At 42.5% G+C, this 21,387-nt stretch overlaps 1 protein-coding gene across 4 annotated transcripts in view; it reads right to left on the reverse strand.

Moving 5' to 3' along the window:
* Positions 1-20,953, reverse strand: part of FGFR3 (fibroblast growth factor receptor 3) — a 90,539-nt gene extending 69,586 nt beyond the window's left edge. For all 4 annotated transcript variants that reach the window (XM_088454993.1, XM_088454992.1, XM_088454991.1 and 1 more), the window contains exons 1-2: positions 20,853-20,953; positions 19,631-19,882 (exon numbers count right to left, since the gene is read on the reverse strand). In XM_088454993.1, coding sequence (XP_088311119.1) covers positions 19,631-19,802 — 172 coding nt within the window. In that variant the 5' untranslated portion in view covers positions 19,803-19,882; positions 20,853-20,953. The remainder of the gene's footprint in view (positions 1-19,630; positions 19,883-20,852) is intronic.
* Between the last annotated feature and the right edge of the window lie 434 nt (positions 20,954-21,387).

The raw sequence follows: 21,387 nt of genomic DNA on the forward strand, positions 1-21,387 counted from the left end.
GGAGTGTATACCCAGCATTAGGGAAGAATAGTTTCTAATTTTTCTTTTGAGATCCAATAAATTACTGTGTAATCTTTCCAACGTGCCTGTGCAATAACAGGAGGCGTGTACACATGCAAAACGTGAGAGCGTTTAGAGCTAGCGGGATCGTGGTATAATGCTACATCATTAAGCGAGCCTGTTTTTTGTTTTTTTTGCCGTTGTCTTCTTATTGTAAACGTATAAAACACTTCTTAAGGTCCAAACGCGTGTGGAAATGACAGTCGTGAGTGTATAAATCATGGGGGATGGAATATAGAATGCAGGTGACAGAACATGTAGGTGATTTTTCTAAAGGGAGGGAGGATTCCACACATACTTACAGACGTGAGTAACAAGACACCTTGAAAGTCAGATCCAAGTTTTCTCACACCTTGTGGTCACAATTTGTCTTAATTACAGCGAGTTTTAGCCAAGCGATACATTATGAGGAACACTTAGTGACTAAATCTGACAGCCTGTGACTTTTTTTTTTTAAGTTTGTTTTTCTTCAGTGGCGTAGAGAAAAAGATTTGTATTTCATTCCCAATCCTATAATGACACCTTCTCTCCAGGCAGCAGTGTGATGAAGGGAATGCCAACTCCTTTGCTTTGCGCACCTCCAGAGGTTACTCTTGGCTTCGGGAGGGGGAGGGGTCCCGGGCCTTTAGCTACTGTAACTTGGACAGTTGGGAGGCCGATGACAGACTAGTAATGAGCAGAACCTCACATAGGAAATTTTCCACCCATGTGAAAAGGGCTGAAAGGACACACAGTATATACTACGTGCACAAGAGTTTTCCTAAAATGTATTTTTCCACAGATACTCAGTAAAGCATAATATTTGTGCGGAACGGCCCTTAACCTAACATTGTATTTTCACTCTAGACAAAAAAACAACAGGTGGAAATTTTTGTGCCACAAGACTGTGTCGACCGCAAAAAAAAATAAAATAAAAAATAAATAAAATAAGATAATTCCGAACATTCGACCAAAGTCCCAGAAATCTGTAGCCCTGAACAGGGTTCAGATTATTAATATTATTTTCTTTGCAATGAGCCAAATGGAACAAAATATTCTGCTAAATACCAATTACCACCGTTAAACACTTTGGGGTCCATTTACTAAGCAGTGTTAGGAGACAGAGTGAAAAGTGATAAGGTGCCAGCCAATCAGCTCCTAACTGCCATCTCACAGGCTGTGTTTGAAAAATGACAGCTGGGAGCTGATTGGCTGGCACCTTATCACTTTTCACTCTGTCTCCTAACACTGCTTAGTAAATAGACCCCTTTATTTGAGGAGCTTAGCAGAACTGAATAAGCTGGAGATACAGCTGTGACCATTGGGGATCATTATTTTCAAATGCACAGCAGACTTCCTGTCTCACGCAAGGATGCTGCATCCAGAGAATGGCTAACCGCACACAGCAATAGAGCGTCTGCAGCATATGCACATAAGGTACACATATACATTTCTGAAACGTTATAGGCAGTGCTTTTTAACCCTATACAAAAAAGTTACCAATACTTGGGGGGGAAAAAAACATTTACTGGACGGTGCTCTTCTGAAGTTACAGGTGGACAAAAGTTATTTAGTAGTATCCATACGCTGGATGCTTATTTAAAACATTTAATTATTTTAAATTATTACACTCATTTCTTCCTATCTCCGGAACCAGATATAATAAAAAGGAGAATGACGTAAAGAACATTTCTCTATTCTTAACAGTATTATCTATGTACAAGAAGGTTCCTCTCCACTATACAGAATAATTTATAGAAGCGGTAATCAGTTGAGTCTGAGGGGCAGACTAGATCGCGAGCAGCATCTGGAGTAAGAGTATTAATGGAAGCATATAGGACTTATTTCTATATCCTAAGATTAAAGGCCTGTGAATGCAGAGACGACCGATGTTTCCTGTGATGTAAGGCGGGATAAATGGATCCCTGTCTAGAGAACATTACAGATCTGAAGGACTGTATTTCAAAGGATTAGAGTCTGTGCCGGGAATAGACATTACTGGTACCACAGCCGAGGCTGTCATCTCCGCTTCCACATCACAAGAATCACAATGGGTAGTACGTATGGCAATGCCTGACTATTGGGGGCTCGTCTTACTTGAAAAGCTAAGGACACGTCCATGTAAGTCAACGCAGTAAACTGAGATATACGCAGGGTTTAATTCCAGGGGCAGCATGATCTGTGCTGTAATATATGATGGTATTAAATAATGCAGCATGGATCTGCATATGTAACACACAATTTATATATGCTACACTATTAGGAAGCCACGAGGAAATCACCTAAAAGAGGAATTTCTGTTTTCATGGCTCTGGTCACTGAAACTCTTTTAAAATGTTTATTTTCCTAAAATCCAGACTGATAAGCAAGAAGAAGAATTACAAAGCAGGTTACAACAACTGCTTTTCAGAATTTGAAAATTAGAAAAAAAAAAAAAAAAAACACTATGGCCCGTATTCAATTTGGAGCGAAAAGCCGGAATCGTCGAAAAAGTTTCGCAGATGACGTCATTTCGCCAAGAGAAAAATTATCGCCGTATTTAATTTTTCCGCCTAGGCGGAAAGTCAATGCAATGTAATAGGTGAAAAAGTTTCGCCTATGAATAGCAGGCAGAAAAAAGTGCAGAATTGGGGTTTTGGGGTGCAAAGTTGCGGGAACCCCCGTGCAGCCTTCAGACAGTCCCCCCAAGGTAAACTGTGTCAATTTTTTTTTAAAAAACACTTAAGGACACCCCAAAAAATCACTTTGAATTTGGGGGCAAAAAAAATATATTTTATGGGACAAAGCGAACTAGACACCAGGGGGGTCCCCAAGTATGCCCAAAGTGTTTTTGCAATTGCAGGTGCTTGCAGCCCCTATTTTCAAGTACCCCAAATTTGCTGGGATAAGTTATTTTCTGCAAAAAATACTCCTGAATACTGTTCTTCACCACTTATACAAAAACGTTATTTAGCAGCTATTGAGCCCGCTTACAAAACACTGAATACTTTCAGCAAGTCAAATCGGGGGGTACCATAGTGAACCCCCATGTCAGAGCATCTTTTGGGGGGTCTCAGGCTGATTTCCCCAAATCTGACCTGTCTCTCCGCTTGTTTCAGTTTCGCCGGGTCCCGTTTTTGCGTACTTCAAATTGACTAAGGGGATACGTGGGGACGCGAGCGATACTTTTCCGCTTGCACAACAGGCAAGAAAGTCCGGGAGGTGGAAAAGTATCGCGGGACCGTTCAAATTGAATTCGGATTCAAATGTGGCAGGTGTACCCCAGTTTCCATATAACAAAAAATATGGCAGGCTGATATATGGAGCATGGCAGCTGTAAACTCACTATTCCACAATACAGATTGCTAATAGAAACATAGAATTTGACGGCAGATAAGAACCACTTAGCCCATCTAGTCTGCCCCTTTTCATTTATCCTTTTGGCAACTTCAACCCTATTTGGTCTCTCTTAAGGCTATTCTTATGCCTATCCCAAGCGTGTTTAAATTGTTCCACAGTCTTAGCTTCAACCACATCTGATGGGAGGCTATTCAACTTATCAATTATTTACAAGACAACGGAACTAGACAGTGGTGGTACTGAAGTTGCTGCTACGGTTCCCAGAGGTAAGAAGGGGGCTGGTAATGGAGCCCATCCATTACCAGCCCATCCATCCTCAAAGTCCCAAATAATTTCGTGGTCACCTGAGTCACGAGCTTTGCTCTCAGCAGCTCAAATCTGGTGCCTCATCTGAGCCTTCCTCAGGCTCGAAATAACCACTCAGATAGACTGTAAGCTTGATGCGAGCAGGGCTCTCTTCCCTCTTTGTCTGTCTTGTATTGCCCAATATTACTGGTTTGTTCCCAACTGTAAAGTACAATGGAATATTCTGGCGCTTTATAACAAATGAATAAATAATAATAATAGATATGTGCTTTGGCTAGACCAATCAATCATCTGCTTGACTGATTTGGTTTCAACCCATTTGCACTAAAGTATAAAATAACTTTTAATGTAGAAGACACTTGCAGCTGTAGCAGAATATAAAAAAGACCAACTCAATCATTTGCTTACAGTATCTGTGAGATGTACAGTAATTCAAAACACAGCGCCGACTGTTACATAGCAGGAAAATTATAAATCTAGAGAAGCATTCGCATGAACGGAGGCGGTCATGCAGGACATGTTAACTGTTTCATTAAATGGAAATCAATTACCTTTGCAGTACAGAGCACTAAGCAAAGTGTGTGGGTTGCATTTCGGTGTCAGGTGTCTAGAAACACCAAGCTAGGTGGTCGGAGGCAAAAAAAAAAATAAAAAAAAAATAATAATTGCAATGCTGCATTAAAATTTACGGCACAAAAGGACTTTACTCATTTAAAATAGTGCAAAATTACTTACATAATTCAATTAAAAAAATAAAATAAAATTTAGATGCGAGAATTTTTGTTTCTTTTTTTTTTTTACTTTCAAATTAGCAATTTGAGCTTGTTCTTAAAAGTAGGGGATTATCTTTGTTTTGACAGTACCACAAGGTCGGTTACAATACAAATGTCTCCACTTTTAGGAATGTTACATTTTTTAGAAAGAGAATTTGGAGTTTTTTCAAAAGTCAATTGCATTTCAATTATCTTGATCTGGAATGTAAAGGTGTCAAAAAGATCAATTAAAATGTTGTGTCAACCTTAAGTGTCACATTCTGAGCTTTTTTTTTGTGGGGGGTGGGGAACTTCTATGCATTACAAAAAGCAAGCAAGAGTCAGATAACCTGTTTATTACATACTCATTAGTTACAACAGCAAAAAAACAAAAGGGGTCAGATTTACTTAAGCTTATAAAAAAAAAAAAGGGGGAGAGATGAAGGCGTTGCCCATAACAACTAATCAGATTGCAGCTCTCATTTTGCAGAGTCTACAAAAATTATAACAGGAATCTGATTAATTGCTAAGGCCAATACCTCCATTTCCTTTATAGTTGTTTTAGCAACTGTTAATCCTTTAATTAATAAAAAAAATATATACTTCAAATGTAATGGTGTAGGTTACCAGACCACATAGGAAGACGTCTGTATTGTTTATACCAATAAGATAAAGGCAATCTATCTGTACATAAAAATGGGGCATTTGGTTCATGGGTTGGACATACAGGTATTGTCATTACATATCCCTGGGATAAAGGTTCCCAAAACGCAAATTACAATTCATACAGTGCACACTCAGCCAAGCCCACCAGGTAAATGCAAAAAAAAAAAAATTAAATATTATATTATAATATATATGTGTGTGTGTGTAATAATCCCAAGCACCAAATAGTGAACTAATATTAAACAACATGTGAAAATATGTGACTTCAATTGGAAAAGCAACTTATCTTTATTAAAAAATCTTTGGTCATCTGACCAGCCATAATTCATACATAAAAAACAAAAAATAGGCAAAACATTGTGTGTAACGTTTTAGCACTGCGTAAAATGCTTTGAGTTAATATGATGAACGATAGGAAGTGTTGTTTCTAGTTTTGGCCAATGTATAAAATATATTTTAACAAATCTTTCTTTCTACGGCAAACACAGATGACCTGCAGTCGCCCAGTCGTTGCTGAACTAGACGTCCCAGCATTTCCAGCAGCTTCGGAGTTCCGTGGTCTTATGCCCGCTTGTGTTAAACATTGATAGCCGAGAATCTTGCTAATGACTGCCAGCATATTTACATCACCTTATCTTTCAGTGTGAACAAAACTACACTTAGCTTCCTTGGCAACCTCCATGGGATTATCAGAGGCAGAAGTGTCACTTGAGTTCTTCTGCGCTGAAGATACCACTATATAAGGTCCCCCCTATCACTGCCTTGTAGACTTCACCGAGCCAAACACACACTTGAATTTATGATCTCTCCACTTTCACCCAATAAGTTGCTGCAACTTCACTTTTCATTCTGAAGATCTCAAACAGGGCTCCTAAGATATGGTACTAATTAATCTCCCAGATAACTGCTATCGCCAAACAGGCTAGGAAGAGGTTTTGTTTTTTAATCTTTATTTTGTTAATTACAGACTAGGGTGGAATTCTTATTGAATGTACTTGTTAGTGATCAATAAACACATTTGAAGGCCAAACTATTGTGGCAGCCGGGAATGCTAGCAATGGCGCTCAAATTAAATAAAAAAAAATAACTAAAGTGAAGAATCTGCCAGGTAAAAGCATTTCCATAGTGTAGCTTAAGTAAAAACACTCATAGAAAAGAAAAATAGGCACACATATGAGCGCCAAACAGCCCTTCTCGGCCCACCAGGTCCTGAGTGCCTCGATTTGCATCTTGCGTCTTTTCTGCTCAAATGTGCTTCTTAAGGTGCGTGCACACGGTAAGATATCTTTGAACGATAACGTTCAACGATAAATCGTTCATATCATACAGTGTTTTCAATGAACGACCAACGATGCGCGCTCTTGCATGGACGATAACGATGTCTGTGGTCGTCCGTACATGCAGGTGACCTTGGACGATTTCATCACGATTTGCATGTTCTGAGATGTGGCAGGATGACATCACTGAAAGATATCGATCATAGATATCTCTCAGTGTGTACACCCAATATCGTTTGTCCTGCAGTGCAGAAAAGTTCAAAGGAAATCGTTCAGCGATATCGTTGGTTGCACAGATCGTACCGTGTGTACGCACCTTTAGTCGCACAAATGGAACAGTCGGATGCTACAAAACTACTTAATAAGACTGCTCTGATTAATTTGATGTGTGACACTTTTACATCTGTGCGCGAATGAGTCCGATTCTGTATACGAAGGGCTACGATGCAGCGGGCCGCCGCTTTATTTCACAAGTTGCGTTGTGCTTCATATGCGACTTTGTACATACTTAATACCAATTCCTGCACAGTTAAAGTTGTAGCCTGGCGTCTCTGGTACAAACTGAGTAGTGTTTCACTGCATCTGTAGTGTGCAAACTTAAAGGAAAAGTATGTAAGCAAACTGCGTGATTCTAGCACTTAATAAAGGTGTGTTCACACAATTGAGAACAAGTGAAGACTGACACAGATGCATATACCATTCTGAAAGCCGTGTCATTTCCAGAGTCTTGGGGGCAGGTGCAAATACACAGTAATGATGGTCGCCAGCTAGTGATAGATATCCACACACTGGAGGGAGGGGAATTACGAAATGCTACGATGCAGCGACTGCAACTTTTTGCACGCTAAATTCCTTTGTGCAGCTAGAAAAGTGTTGCATATGAAATTAATCAGTGCAGTCTCGTGAAGCGGTTTGGCAAATCCAAATGCGACTAACACACATTTTCGGGTGAAGATAACGCTTGGCGCAAGCAGTCTCGCACGGTACCTGGCTACTCGCTCGTACCGAACACCTCGCGCTGCGTGGCATATTAAGGCTAGGGGGTATATTTACTAAAGTGCGGGTTTAAAGAGTCGGAGATGATACCGATATTAACCAATCAGATTCTGCTCATCATTTATCTAGCACCTTCTAGAAGATAATAGCTATAATCTGTCTGGTTGCTAAGGGCAACACCTCTACTTCTATAAACCCCCAGTAAATATACCCCTAAGTGTATGAGGACACATCTGTATATTATGTACAAGCACTACAGACTCTCAAATGCTAGAAGAACACTTATATGTTGCAGTAGCTTGAAAAAGCATATTTTATATTGCAGGAAACACAACTCTGCAGTGTTACAAATTACATTTTACAGACAATTACAGTTCGGTAAACATAAAACATAAAAATGTACCAATAGTGCTAATCTAAAACAGTAAAACAGTATTCTGTGTAGATCCCATTACTGCTCCAAGCTGGCTGTGTGAATGCTGTAACAAGCTACTCTAGAGTGGTACAGTACAAACAGTATCAGTGACACCTATAGCACTGTCAGGAAGTGCACTCTAGAACTTCATTACACCGTGTACTGTACAGCCTGCGACCCCTGATGTGAGACCGGTATCTGCAGCTGACAGAGGGGGAAGAATATCACCGGGACCTACATATCACTGGGGTCACTGATAAATACAGGCGACTTTCCATGCATTTTACCAGAGCAAAAAGGTCTTTAAAAGACAATTATCGGCTTAGAAGAAATTACAGGCTGAAACAGAAGATAGTGCTCAAGGACATATCGCAAAAAATGGAAGTAAAGTATATATATATATATATAAAAAAAAAAGTTTAATTCCTTAAATATGCCCGTGGGAAAAATTTGTGCGGTATTTCACAAGACATTGACTGGAGTTCTTTTACCTCAGGGCTGAACAGCTCACATGTTACCTTCTGCAGTATGAAGTAAAGATTTAAAATAACTTTGGTTGTAATAACTTTTAAAAGAAACACCATTTCTTTGTGGGATTCTATGATGGCCAGGGCCAAAACCCAACATGATCGGGCCCCATAAAATATAAAAAAAATAAAAAAAAGAGAAGGGGAGGGTCCGCCAATCTCATCTCGTTCCGCCCGCATAAGGCCTCCGCTCTTCCGACCCGTATTCTGCACCGGCCCCTGCGTATGCTTAGAAGAGAGAAGATATGGAATCAGCATTGCCAGGGGCCACACCTCTATCCGTACCCCTTACAGCGACTGCACCCCATACAGATAAGGTAGTTCAGCCGCAGAGAACAAACCTTAAACGTGGGATTGCCAGGAGGTCATGACATCTAATATTTTTTTTATTGTTTCTATAGATATCAACAAGCTGAACTAAATTTATTTAGTATAGTATATATTCAATTCACTGCTGCAGAAATCACTAAGGCCGGGATGTACAAACATCGAAATAAGGTAAAACCCCCGAAAATGCAGTTTTCGGGGGTTTTACCACATTCCGCAAATGTACTAAGCACCAGAATGCAATGCACTCCCTCCCATCACTCCCCCGCGTCCTTCTGCGCATGTGTAGAAGGACGCCAGAGTGACTTCTGGGTGTTAAATCCGGAAGGCCCTCTGTCCGGGGCCATCACAAAGAACAGCTCTTATCGGGAGAGCTGCTTTGCGATATTCTTGGTACATACCACGGTAATGAACCGAGGTACGTACCCAAAGTCAGGGGGGATGTACCGCATTGCGGATGCAATGCTGAGTACATCCCGCCCTAAGGGAGATAAAGTGGAGAGTGATAAAGTTCCAACCAATCAGCTCCTGTCATTTTCCAGGCTGTGTTTGAAAAACGATATTCAGTGATTAGTTGGTACTTTCTCTCACTTCAAGGCTTAGTACATTTTCCCCAACCAATCACCTCCTATCATTTCTCAAACACAGCCTGTAAAAAGAGAGTTAGGAGCTGATTGGTAGGTATTTTTTCTCTCTCCAAGGCTTCGTACATTTACCCCAAAGTAGCAAGCATTCAACTTCTATCATTTTTCAAACACAGGGCCTGATTCAGACCCGCTCGCAAGCGCTATGCGCTCGCGAGCGGGTCGATGTTAGGCCTCTGCGCATGCCGGAGCCAGCTCCGACGAGCGCATGCGCGAGACCCGGCTAACGACGGGCGCTCCGTCGTTCCGTGTCTCGCACCAAAAGGGGGCGGCTGTCGACAGCTCGCACCGTTTTGGAGGCGTGGGGATGGTTTCACAAACGGAGGCGTTCCCATGCGAACGCCTGCCGTTTGTGGGCGGCCCCACTGACATCACCAGTGATGTCAGTGGGAGAGCTTGCGGCTCTATTAGAGCCAGAAGCTCTCGGGGGCTTGCGGCCACGAGACCCTACTACATGGGTCTCGTCGCAAGCCCGATGGTCGCGATGGTCTTGACCATCGTGACCCTCATCCTGGCCGCTCGCAATAGCTGTGGGTGGTCAGCCACAGCTATGCGAGCGGCCAAGAGGCCGCTCCACAAAAAAAAAAACGCCCTGATTCAGGGCCACAGCCTGTAAAAAGAGAGTTAGGAGATGATTGGTTGGTATTTTCCCAAGGCTTAGTACATCTCCCCCTAAATCTCTCCCTCCGGAGAGGTAGATTACATCTACCCCACAATCAGAGAAATCTCAGGTTTGTGTCACAGTAACAGATTCTTTTCAATTCAAGTCAAAGAGGTTACTTTCTACTACCCTAAAACCAGGCATCTCCCCACACAGTGCTCTTGCAGTGAGAAAACATTTACGTAGACAGTCGCCCTTTCCCATAAAACGAGTTATAATAAGGAAAGCTGGACAGAGAACCACTTACTCTGAATACAATGTTTATTGACATTAATAGCTCTTTACTGAGCAATAGACACAGTGACATACACAGACTGCCACTGACATATCACATTAGGCTGACTAATCCTCATAAGGCAGGATATAAGCTGAGAAATAACATTACTCTCCACTGGGCTCCCTGGCAAAAGTTCCATCACATAAAAATCACTGGGTAGCCAATAATAACATGAATACCTGCATATTGCGCCCTCTTAGTAAATGATACAGTAGAACGCACTATATCATGAATCCAATGTGTAAAACGGTACTTGGGTTCAGCGCAGTCTATGCCAGATGAATGAACGTGGTGCAGTACAGGACAGTATATACGCAGGGGATACAATGAATCAGAGCAGCTTCCATCCGATTGGTTAGAGCATGGGAAAACCACTTTATTAGCCTGTTTGTTCATCAAACCAATTGATGTTAATAAACTTAATTTATACCTCTCGCCGGTTCCACCAAAAAAGGAGCATTGCTGCTCTATTATGTTTTTTTGTTTGTTTTTCTTTTTTTAAATCATTTTGTACCATTATAAGAATGAAGTCAGGAGTTGTATATTATACCCCTTTTACACCAGAGCAAAAACCTGGGTTTTTGCTGGGTCTACCCGAGTCGCAGCTCAGTGTAAAAGGGTCCCTGAAAAATAACCTGGGTCAAGTGACCCTGCAATCCAACCCAGGTAGCTACCAGGTTTGGACCCAGGATGGACCCAGGAAATGGTGCAGTGTAAACGGTGCAACCCGGGTTATCTGACCTGGATCATGCCTAAAATGAGCTGATTGGTGGATGTGGAGCATTCACCTCCCACTTTTTATGACCTCACAGGTTTAGCAGGGCAGACATGAGTTCAGTGTGAACAGGGCTGACCTGGGAGTAACCCAAATTAAAGGTGCAGTGTAAATGGGTCTGACCTAGGTCTGACCAGGGTTGGAACCATGTCCAAAAACCCAGGTCGGACCTGGGTTTTTGGTGGAAAAGAGGTATAAGGTAAATTAGGTATCTGTGGAACTCTAATGTCCCCCATACATCAGCGACAGTTTCCCAAGTCCCCGATTCCCCAAGCGTCATGGCATCAGCGAAATCCAACATGTTGGATTTCCCTGATTTATCAATCCGAATTTCCGAGATTCCCTGTCTGACCAGCGGTCATCGATGGCCGTCGATCGTCCTCTTCAGGAGTTACGGTCCACAAGTACAAGCTAATGAAAACTCTCTTTGATGCGGACCTGGCAAAGCGCATTTTTACGGGCCGCAGCCAAACTTGCGCCCTAAATCAGGCTCTGTCAGATAAATTGCGTTATCACAGAATTCCACCATTGCCGAAGTCCAAAGAGGGTAATGGAGTCCAATGGTTTCCAATTTATCATAACACCTGAATGTTTTTTTCTCTCCCACATGGAAAATATGTATACGTTGGCGATTGTTTAATAAAGCAAGCGGCGACCAGAAGTGCTCCATAGGGATTGGAAGAGACAGAAAACCGTTTGATGCAGTGTGAACAAAATGTCCTCTAGGTATTTACTTTCCATTTACACAAGATTACGGCATTATTGTATAACTATAAAATGAAGGAACATAACCAAGGAATGGCACATACTGTAACACGCTTGTTGTTTGGTCATAAGAAGCTTTGCAGCTCAATTGGCCTTTGAGGAGCACTTATAAAAAAAAAAAAACTCAGCAATTAGGTCATGATTAGAATTGAACATTATTTGCAATAAACCTTTTACTCGGCAAGGACATGCCAAAATAATACCCAAGCCCCAAAATACTAAACTGCACTAACAGCTATACTAATGCCCTGCTGGGGTAACTCCACTACTCCTAACCAATAAAACTTCAGTTTCTCTCTCTCGAAGGTTTGATACATCTCTCCCTCAGGCCGGGATGTACTAAGGTTGCGGTGACCATTCCGCCAGTAACCGCAACCTTACTAATCACATATGTACTAACAAAACAAACCAAGTAGGGGGCAATTTAATTAGGAGCGATGGCTAGGAAATAATGTGAGCGCCGACCGCGGCACCACAAACATTGCATATCTTCCCCTCGCACACCACAGCGGTGCGCAGGTAAATGTGCGATGTTGAGGTAGCGTCAGTCTCAGTGACGCGCGCAACCTCACGTCACAGAGGATTGAACTGCAACCATAAAATGTGATTATTAACCTTTATCGGTATAGTGCCAAAATATTACTTAGGGGGTCTATGTACTAAGCCTTGGAGAGAGAGAAAGTACCAACCAATCAGCTCCTGTCTATTTACAGGTTGTGTTTGAAAAATGACAGGAGCTGATTGGTTGGTACTTTATCTCTCTCCAAGACTTAGTACATAGAACTCTTAGGGGTATATTTACTCAAGTGAGAGTTTTTAGAAGTGGAGATGTTGCCCATAGCAACCAATAAGATTCTACAGCCAATCAGATTCTAGCCATCATCTACTAGAAGGTGCTAGTTGAATGTTAAGTAAAATCTGATTGGTTGCTATGGGCAACATCTCCACTTCTAAAAACCCGCACTTTAGTAAATATACCCCTTAGAGAGAGAGCCCAGACAGAGCTTTACAGAAAATTGTTTAACCATCTTTCCTCAGAGGAAATTTTACCCTATGAACACACTAGGCCGGGTCATTTCTTCCCAATTAACCATCCAGTTTTTTTTTTGTTTTTTTTTGCGCAAACAGGGTAAAAACATACAAACTCCACACATAACATGGTCTATCTGAGACCCTCACATTATAGTCTTGAAAGCAAAAGTGGCCCCAGTACAGCAATAAAAAAATAACAGTATTAACAAACTGGCCAGCACTATAATATATTTACAATGAATAGCAATACAAATTGAAGAAAAAGTGGGGAGGGGGACTTGCATCATCCCCTTCCCTCCAACCCTCCCTGCGCGCACACACTTCTATTCCCCTAACACCAATTCCCATTCTACCCACTCTGAATGGACTGACCGGCATCTCCAGCAGTAAAAGAGCTTGCTGACCTTGCTAATCACAGCCAATGAGCGGCATACACATTCAAATATCCCCCTGCTTCTCCAATTTCATTCATAAAAAGAGAATAGAGGAGGAAGGAAAAAAAAATAAAAAATTAACATTGTTCTGTGTTCAGCAGCTTCTGAGGGGGAACAGGAAAAAAAACAAAAACCCTTAAATAAAATAATAAAGCTCCGATGAGGCCCCCAGTGTTTTAGGCTTGGAATCTATTCAATAACAGTACCACCATCTGCCTCTTTCTTACCAGTACTAGAGCACTTCCCTGCGGGGATGTGAAAACGTACACCGGTCCTGCGTTGCCTAATGGGCCTCATTCATACGAGCTCACACGCACATAACTCCAGAGTGCCTCCCCTCAATGTGTGTTTTATGTAGCCCAGCGCCAGCACAAAGCAGTAGCTGTTACCACATTCACAGCCCCGTGTGGAGAATTAGATCACTAGGGGGAAAAAAAAAAAAAAAAAAACTTTTCCAAGCCCCTTTTATGGAAAATAAGAGCTTAGACTGTAAACGCTAAAACCTACCAAACAACAAGCACCACTAATGAGCTAATAACACACGGACCATTTGACTGAAAGAGCTTTCCTTTCATGCGTGCAGGAGACACGCTTAGGAGAAAAAAAAAGCCTCCTTTGTGTTCTGTTGCTAGTCTCCCCTCTACCTACGAGAACAGGCCGCCAGGTCTGATCCACCTGCGGATGTCACCAACGCTGGGGGAGTGGAGGATAGGAATATTGTTATAGGAGAAATATACTGAGGTATATTTACTATTTAAAGTGCAGGTTTTTAGAAGTGGAGAGGTTGTCGATTGCAATAGAATATCAGATTCAAGTTATTGGGGGAGATGTACTAAGCTTTGAAAAGTGATAAACTGGAGCGTGATAAACTACCAGCCATTCAGCTCCCAACTGTCATGTTACAGGCTGTGTTTGAAAAATGACAGTTGGGAGTTGATTAACTGGTGGTTTATCACTCTCCAGGTTATCACTTGTTCAGAGTTTCGTACATCTGGCCCATTATCTTCTAGAAAGTGCTAGAGAGGTGTTAAGGTGCCTACATACTAGGCGATATTTTACACGATTTTCCATGATTTCGACGCATCGGAACGTCAAATCGAGAAAAGCATGTCCAAATCGTGAGTGTCCACTCACAATCACGATGCCCATGCGCGTACCCGCTGGTCGTACATCGCATCTTAAGATCTGCTAGTCTCAGAGACAATGCACTGGAAAAAGTTAAGAATGCACGATAGATCGTTTGTCACATTGGACACTTTTTAACACCAAGGGGACTATTTACTAAGCAGTGTTACGAGACAGAATGAAAAAAGTGATAAGGTACCAGCCAATCCGCTCCCAACTATCATTTTTCAAACATAGCCTGTGAGATGACAGTTGGGAGCTGATTGGCTGGCACCTTATGTGCTTAGTAAATAGACCCCTACATCATGTCCATGGCTGCCGGGGAGCTGCTGGGGTAAGTTCAAGGGAAATCGGACACGAGATCGCATCGTGACCACATCGCATAGTGTGTAGGCACCTTAAAGTAGAATCTGATTGGTTGCTATGGGCAACAGCTCCACTTCTAAAAACCCACACTTTAGTAACTGTACCCCCCAGCCTCAAAATACGATGTGGCGCGAGTAACCTGGCTGGTCCCGTGCGACTCTGCTAGCGCCTTTTTTTTTTTACATCTTTTTCGGCCGAAAATGCGTCTTAGGCCTGTATTCAATTTGAGGCGAAAAGCAGTTTTCGCGTGTTTTTGGCGGAAACTTTTCGCTGATGACGTCATTTCACCAGGCGGAAAAATATCGCCGTATTCAATTTGAAAGACTTTCCGCCTAGGCGGAAAGTCAAAGCAATGTACTAGGCGAAAAAGTTTCACCTATGAATAGCAGGTGGAAAAAAGTGCAGAATTGGGGTTTTGGGGGTGCAGATTTGGGGTTTTGGGGTGCAACGTTGTGGGAACCCCCGTGCAGCCTTCAGACAGCCCCCCAAAGGTAAACTGTGTCAAAAAAATTTTTTAAAAACATTTAAGACCACCCCGAAAAATCACTTTGAATTTGGGGGTGAAAAAAAAAAATGTTGGGGGACAAAGTTAAAAACTAGCGAACTTGACCCTGGGGGGGGTCCCCAAGTATACCCCAGATGTTTTTTTTTATTGCAGGGGCTTGCGGCAGGTGGATTTTTCTCGATTTTTTAAACTTAACTTTAGCAACCTTTAAATATGCTGCCCCCCATTTTCAAGTACCCCAAATTTGCTGGGATAAGTTATTTTCTGCAAACAAACCCTCCTGAATACTATTCTGCACCACTTATACAAAAACGCTATTTAGCAGCTATTGAGCTCGTTTAAAAACAACAAATACCTTCAGCAAGCCAAATCGGGGGTAACCATAGCTAACCCCATGTCAGAATATCTTTTCGGGGGTATCAGGCTGATTTCCCCAAATCTGACAGTACTTTCAGCTTGTTTAAGTTTCGCCGGGTCCCGTTTTCGCGTACTTTCAAATTGAACACGGGGATACGCGGGCACAAGCGCGATACTTTTCCGCCTACAAAACACGCGATGTAGGCGGAAAGTCTGGGAGGCGGAAGAGTATCGCAGGTCCGCTCAAATTGAATACAGCTCTTAGTTGCAATGCGATGCAATTTAGATGCTCCACGAGACTAGCGATTAATTTGAGAAGCTATACATGTATATCTGTGTGCGACTGAGTCTGTACACAGAGGACAACGGAACCTGCTGTCTGGAAGGTGCGCCCGCTGCATTGTAGCACTGCCCATACTACAGACATGTACAAGTGTATCACATCCAAGTAATCAGTGTCATCTCATCGTGTGACCAAGATGCATTTTTGGGGCGAAAAAGACGGTCAACGCAAGCCGAGTCGAACGGGACATGGGGCTGTTTGGCGCAAATGGAGAAATAGTGTATCAGGACACATCTGTATAGAAATTAGTGTTTACAGTAAAAATGCGCTTATAAAACTCAACGTTTATTTAGCTTAAGGCTTCACCAAATAATACCAGGAAATCACTGTGAATCTTTATTATGTCCTGGTATATTTGGACTTATTAATACTACAGGAGCGGAAACAGGTAGCGTAATCTGAAGGACCAGTGGTAAACAACTATACGAACGTAGAATTTGCAGCCACATTTTTTCAAGAAAAACAATTGTAAAACACCTGCTTAGCTTTACCATATAAATCACTTCTTTACGCAGCCTCAGCAAAAGAGGTCTACAAAGCATAACATAGTGTTTCAGTACACGGTGCAATGCCTCAGAGTGATGATGCCACTACTTTCTAGTGATAGGATAGGCTACATTCGCATGCAAATTGGTCCCGCCTACAATATGGCTGTCTCCGCTCTGTGAAAGCGGACAAGTATAAATACCGCTGCAGCGGGTTGGAAGAGACAGGTTAAATGTGCCGACGATAAACTGGTCACTGCATCTCACCCATTCTCCGCTGCGTTCGGGCTCTACGGCATCTAACAAAACAAATTCACAAATATCACGTTGTGGGGGAATGTAGACTATGGGGTCAGATTTACTAACACTTCCAAATTTAAAAAAAAAGGAAAAAGTAGGTGTGTTACACACAGCAACCAATTAGATTCCAGTTTCTAAAGCTGAGTACACATTAGGTCGACTGGCCGACCTAGCTGACGATTGGTAAGTGCATATACACTTACCAATCATCCACCCAATGTGTCGCTCCTGACATCACAACTGGGCGGGCATTTAAAATTTGCCCGCCCAGTTGAGCTGTTACTCACCGCCGGGTCTCTGCTGCATGTGTACGGGTGATCGGCAGATTGCCCGCAAACACCTTCAATTGAACGGCCGATATATCGCCCAATGTGTAGTCTTTGAACTGACAAATAGCCGATTGGTTGCTAAGGGCAACTTCTCCACTTTCTCTCTCTTTGTAGGCTTGATACATCTCCCCCTAAGCCACTCATTGCACCTCATGCCCCCAAATTTTAGATTCATATCAGCCCTTTATTAAATGACTGGAGCAGTGTCTAAGCATCATGCAGAAACCGTGAAAAAAAAAAAAAAGCAGAAATCATCGATGTGTGATTGTACCAACAACAATTGCTTACGTGTTGCATGCAAGTGAGAATACAATCTGTTCCTTTATCAGATAACGGACAGCCAATCCCTCCAATAACCAAACAAAGATCTGTAGAAAATTATAGCCAATTAAAAGATTTATGGACTTAAAAACAAACAAACCGTCACTGGGGCAATCAGCATTCAATAAACTCTGCACAACTATTTAGTAAGGACTCTCTCCAGTGCAGTCCCACCTCTCACCCCAGTGTCAGCAGAGGTTGTGCTCTTACACTACAATTCCCAGCATGCAGTACATTTCATCTGAGAAAAGTTAATATGTGCATTAATAAGCAAAGGGAGAAAAAAAAAAACCTCGGTAGTAATGAAAGGTTGATGACTGAGCATGTTCAGAGCTGCAGTTCAACATCTGCTACATAGCTTCAGGCTTGAGACACAAGACAAGCAGTGGAGGGTATCTGCAGGTGTTTATATTGACAGCCATGAACAGATAGTCTCTGAATTATTTGAAGGGCAATTGAACTACCTGCAGTGTGGGGCTTCATACACAACGCAGGTAGACACTGGATAAGAATGGAAAGGGATCTTTGTTCATTACAGTGAATAAAAATGAACATTTTAAATAAAGGGGAAGAGTATTATGCCGCGTTAAGTGATCACCCTCTTCATCGTCATCTGACAGTAATTACACTTTTTCTCACATTTATCCTGGCAGGATTACTTTCCCTCCAGACAAGACAGAGAGGTTATTATTTCATGATATAGCTGCCTGTCATTCACACCACACAAAAGGTGACATTTCACTTCGGCATCAATGCGCAATGTATTCTCGTGGACTGAAGTCCATTTCTGTAGCCACTATATAGGGCTTTTGTTTCATCACTGTAAGAGCAGGTATATTTATTCCCTTTACCAGCCATTGCTAACCATCACATCACCTCACAGTATCAGTTTTCACCAGGACATATGTACAGTATATGAGAATATAAATTAACGTTATATGCAAACTGGATGTAGAATGAAATTGCAGAACATACACAGCTCGGGACTGCTAATGGGGTTCACAAAATGTGTTTTTTGGGGTTCCCAGATATGTAATAGAAACTACTGGGAATCACCTCTTTTGGTGGTACACATAAATAGAACAGGGACACGTGTGGCCCTGGCCAATAAGTGGTTAATCATCAAATCTAACATATATTTGATAATGTAAGGACATGTGCTTTTGTTAAATTTGTATTTCCCCAAGTAAAAGGAGTTATTAAACCTTTATGGAATTACAGAGCATTGAAATTACTTGCATTTTCATAGTCAGGTTTGAACCCACCTGACTTTTGTTGGATGACAAACGCAAAGTGATTGTAAACTGATTTCTCTTTTCACAATTAATGAACCAAAACGAAAAAAAAAAAAAAACGCTGTCACCTGTTTTATTATTTCCCCCCATGTTTCATAGATCAGGTGCGGGAAAGAGAATTCGTCCTCTCCCCAATTTGTTTCTCACACACATATATAACTTAACCCTTTACTGATTTACATAGGAAGGACGCGTCCTACAGCAAAGGACCGCAGATCGCTCCGTTAATCTTTGCACAATTCACACCCAATTGGCGATCTAAGCATAGACGGAACGGATAAACGATTTTAACCACACAAAGCTCTCACCGCCAGTAAGCTAATGTGCTACCTCATATACTGTACTCAGCAAAGTATACAATTAGCAGACATAAAAAACCGTCCCGGTCAATATCGTAATAAAACCACCAACCTTACAACCTTACAAGAAAGAAACTTAGCAGCTGCTTGGACACGTTATAACCGATCCTATAACCCATCTATGGTGTTAATCTGAGCTCATTAAATCATTTAAAACTACACTTTAAGTAAACTCAACGCAGGGATTACACCAACAAAGAACAATAAGGTTCTGCCTTATTTTCACACTGTTGTGTAATTGTCTACTATGGACTGGCCTTACTGCAGAGCATTGTACAGTACCGTACCGTACACACATTAGGCACTGACCTAAAATAAACAACCTCAGAGGTGCACCCAAAGAGTTAATCTGCAAGTCAAGGAGCCCAGTGATTAATTAGCGTCCTCAAACAGTGTCCCCCCTGCTGCTCCCCTAATGTAAGTCAGGGACAAAATGCAAAATTTACATTTCTCATGAGAGGCTCCAGGGATGGCTTAATCTATAGGCACCCGGGATGAGTAACACACCAGTTCTCCCCCTACTCTGCTGAAAAAGAAGAGAGTGTTTTCCCGTCCTGGCCAGGCAAACACTGTGCATGGGCAAACTGTCACAGGGTGGATCCACGTAGCTTACCTGATGCTTTCTTCTCTGCCGTGTCCTCCTCTGGCTCCGCTATGGAAAGCCTGGCTGCTGGCACTCCACTCACAGTCACCAGGAAAAAGCAGAGTGTGCCCCACACGGTGATCATTCCCACTGAAATCCCTCGGCAAGGGGATAAGCTGCTGCCCCCTCCAGCCTTAGGCATCCTCTGGTCGCATGCTTTGCTCAGGTGGCCCCAGCGCTGTAATCCTCTGGCACGCACTCCTTGACCAATACTCTGAAAGCCTAGGGAATGCAAAAGTAAAAGGGTCAGCAGGGCAAATAACTCCTTATAGTCACATTACACCCCCTATGCATGATGCACAGATATAAAATGATGCTATTCTGCATCCCACCCAAATGAAAGCCTATAACAGCCAAGGCTTGTATTCGGTCTACACATACTTCTGTTTTATGCTTCTAGAAGAGGGTTTTCAGCGCTAGGATAAATCAAATGCATTTAAATCATAGGTTGTCCATGAGGGAACAACACATATCTGATGTACGGGTTATTCTGGAAGACAGTAGTGTAAAGGGTCAATTGCTTTTAAGTCTGGTTATCCTTCACAAGCCACAGAAGTTTACCATTAGCGGACCTTAGTGAGATAGGTGCCCCTAGACGGGAGATGATGACTGGCTGAACAGCACATTGCTACATTTCTGTAATGCCTCATTGCCCGGCGACTTGCAATGCACTTTTTTTTTCTAGATTTACTTTCGACTACTGAGGATTGCCCAGCACATAAGCAGCTGAGGACAGCAATAAAGGCCATTAAGGGATTTTTAATAGCAAAACCAAAATACATGCAAAATGACACATGACCAATATACTGTATGTATACACACATATTATATATTATATATATATATATATATACTACATGAAGTAAAATTAGTGTGTGTAGCATCTGGGAAGATATTGGGGTTTTTCTTGTAGGACCACCTACTGATGCCCCTGATCCTGCAACCCCCGGTGCACAAGCCGAATGTTGCTATGAAGTTGCCCATGAGGGTACTACTTATATGTCAGTACTGAGTTTTGCACAGGCAGCAGGAGGGTGACACTGTGCAATGTGCAAAAAACCCGCTCACTCCCGCATAGCCGCGATCCCTGATCATACATCTCATAGGTGACTGCACCGGCAACTACTGTACTAGGTCCACGGAGTTCTGCAACTTAAGTCCACTGCACGCAGGTCCCAGGGTCAGCACCTACCTGCGGCTCTTATAGCTGCTCTTTCGGGGTCCGGGAGCTTTGCAGCAGGACAGGGGGCAGCGCTGCTCCGAGTGCCCGACGTTAGATCCTTCCCTCCCGCAGCACTAGCAGCAGCACAGAGGGAGCGGAGTATCGGAGAGTGAGCGGCTCCTCCCACTGACAGCATCTCCAGCGTGTGGGGGCGTGTCCGCTACCTGCAGCAACGCCCCTTGCTCGGGGAGAGAGCACGCCTCCTAGCGGTGACGTCACGGACCTCCTGCACCTAACAGAACGTGCGGCTGCCCCGGGGAGTTAATATGTAACATATACTGTATATAATATATATATATATACATACACACACACATATATGTATAACCCCTTCCCAGTCGCCCTCGTGTGCCCGGGGAGTGATATAGATTATATGGGTGGATGGGTAGGTAGGTATGTAGATAGATAGATAATCTATATATCTATCTAGCTATCTATATGAATCAGCGGACATCGGTGACCAGCAATCCTACGGCGGATCGGGGAACTTCTACATGATAAAAAT

The sequence above is a fragment of the Taudactylus pleione genome, unplaced genomic scaffold (genome assembly GCF_031769625.1).
Source record: "Taudactylus pleione unplaced genomic scaffold, aTauple2 ptg000638l, whole genome shotgun sequence".
Lineage (NCBI taxonomy): Eukaryota > Metazoa > Chordata > Amphibia > Anura > Myobatrachidae > Taudactylus > Taudactylus pleione.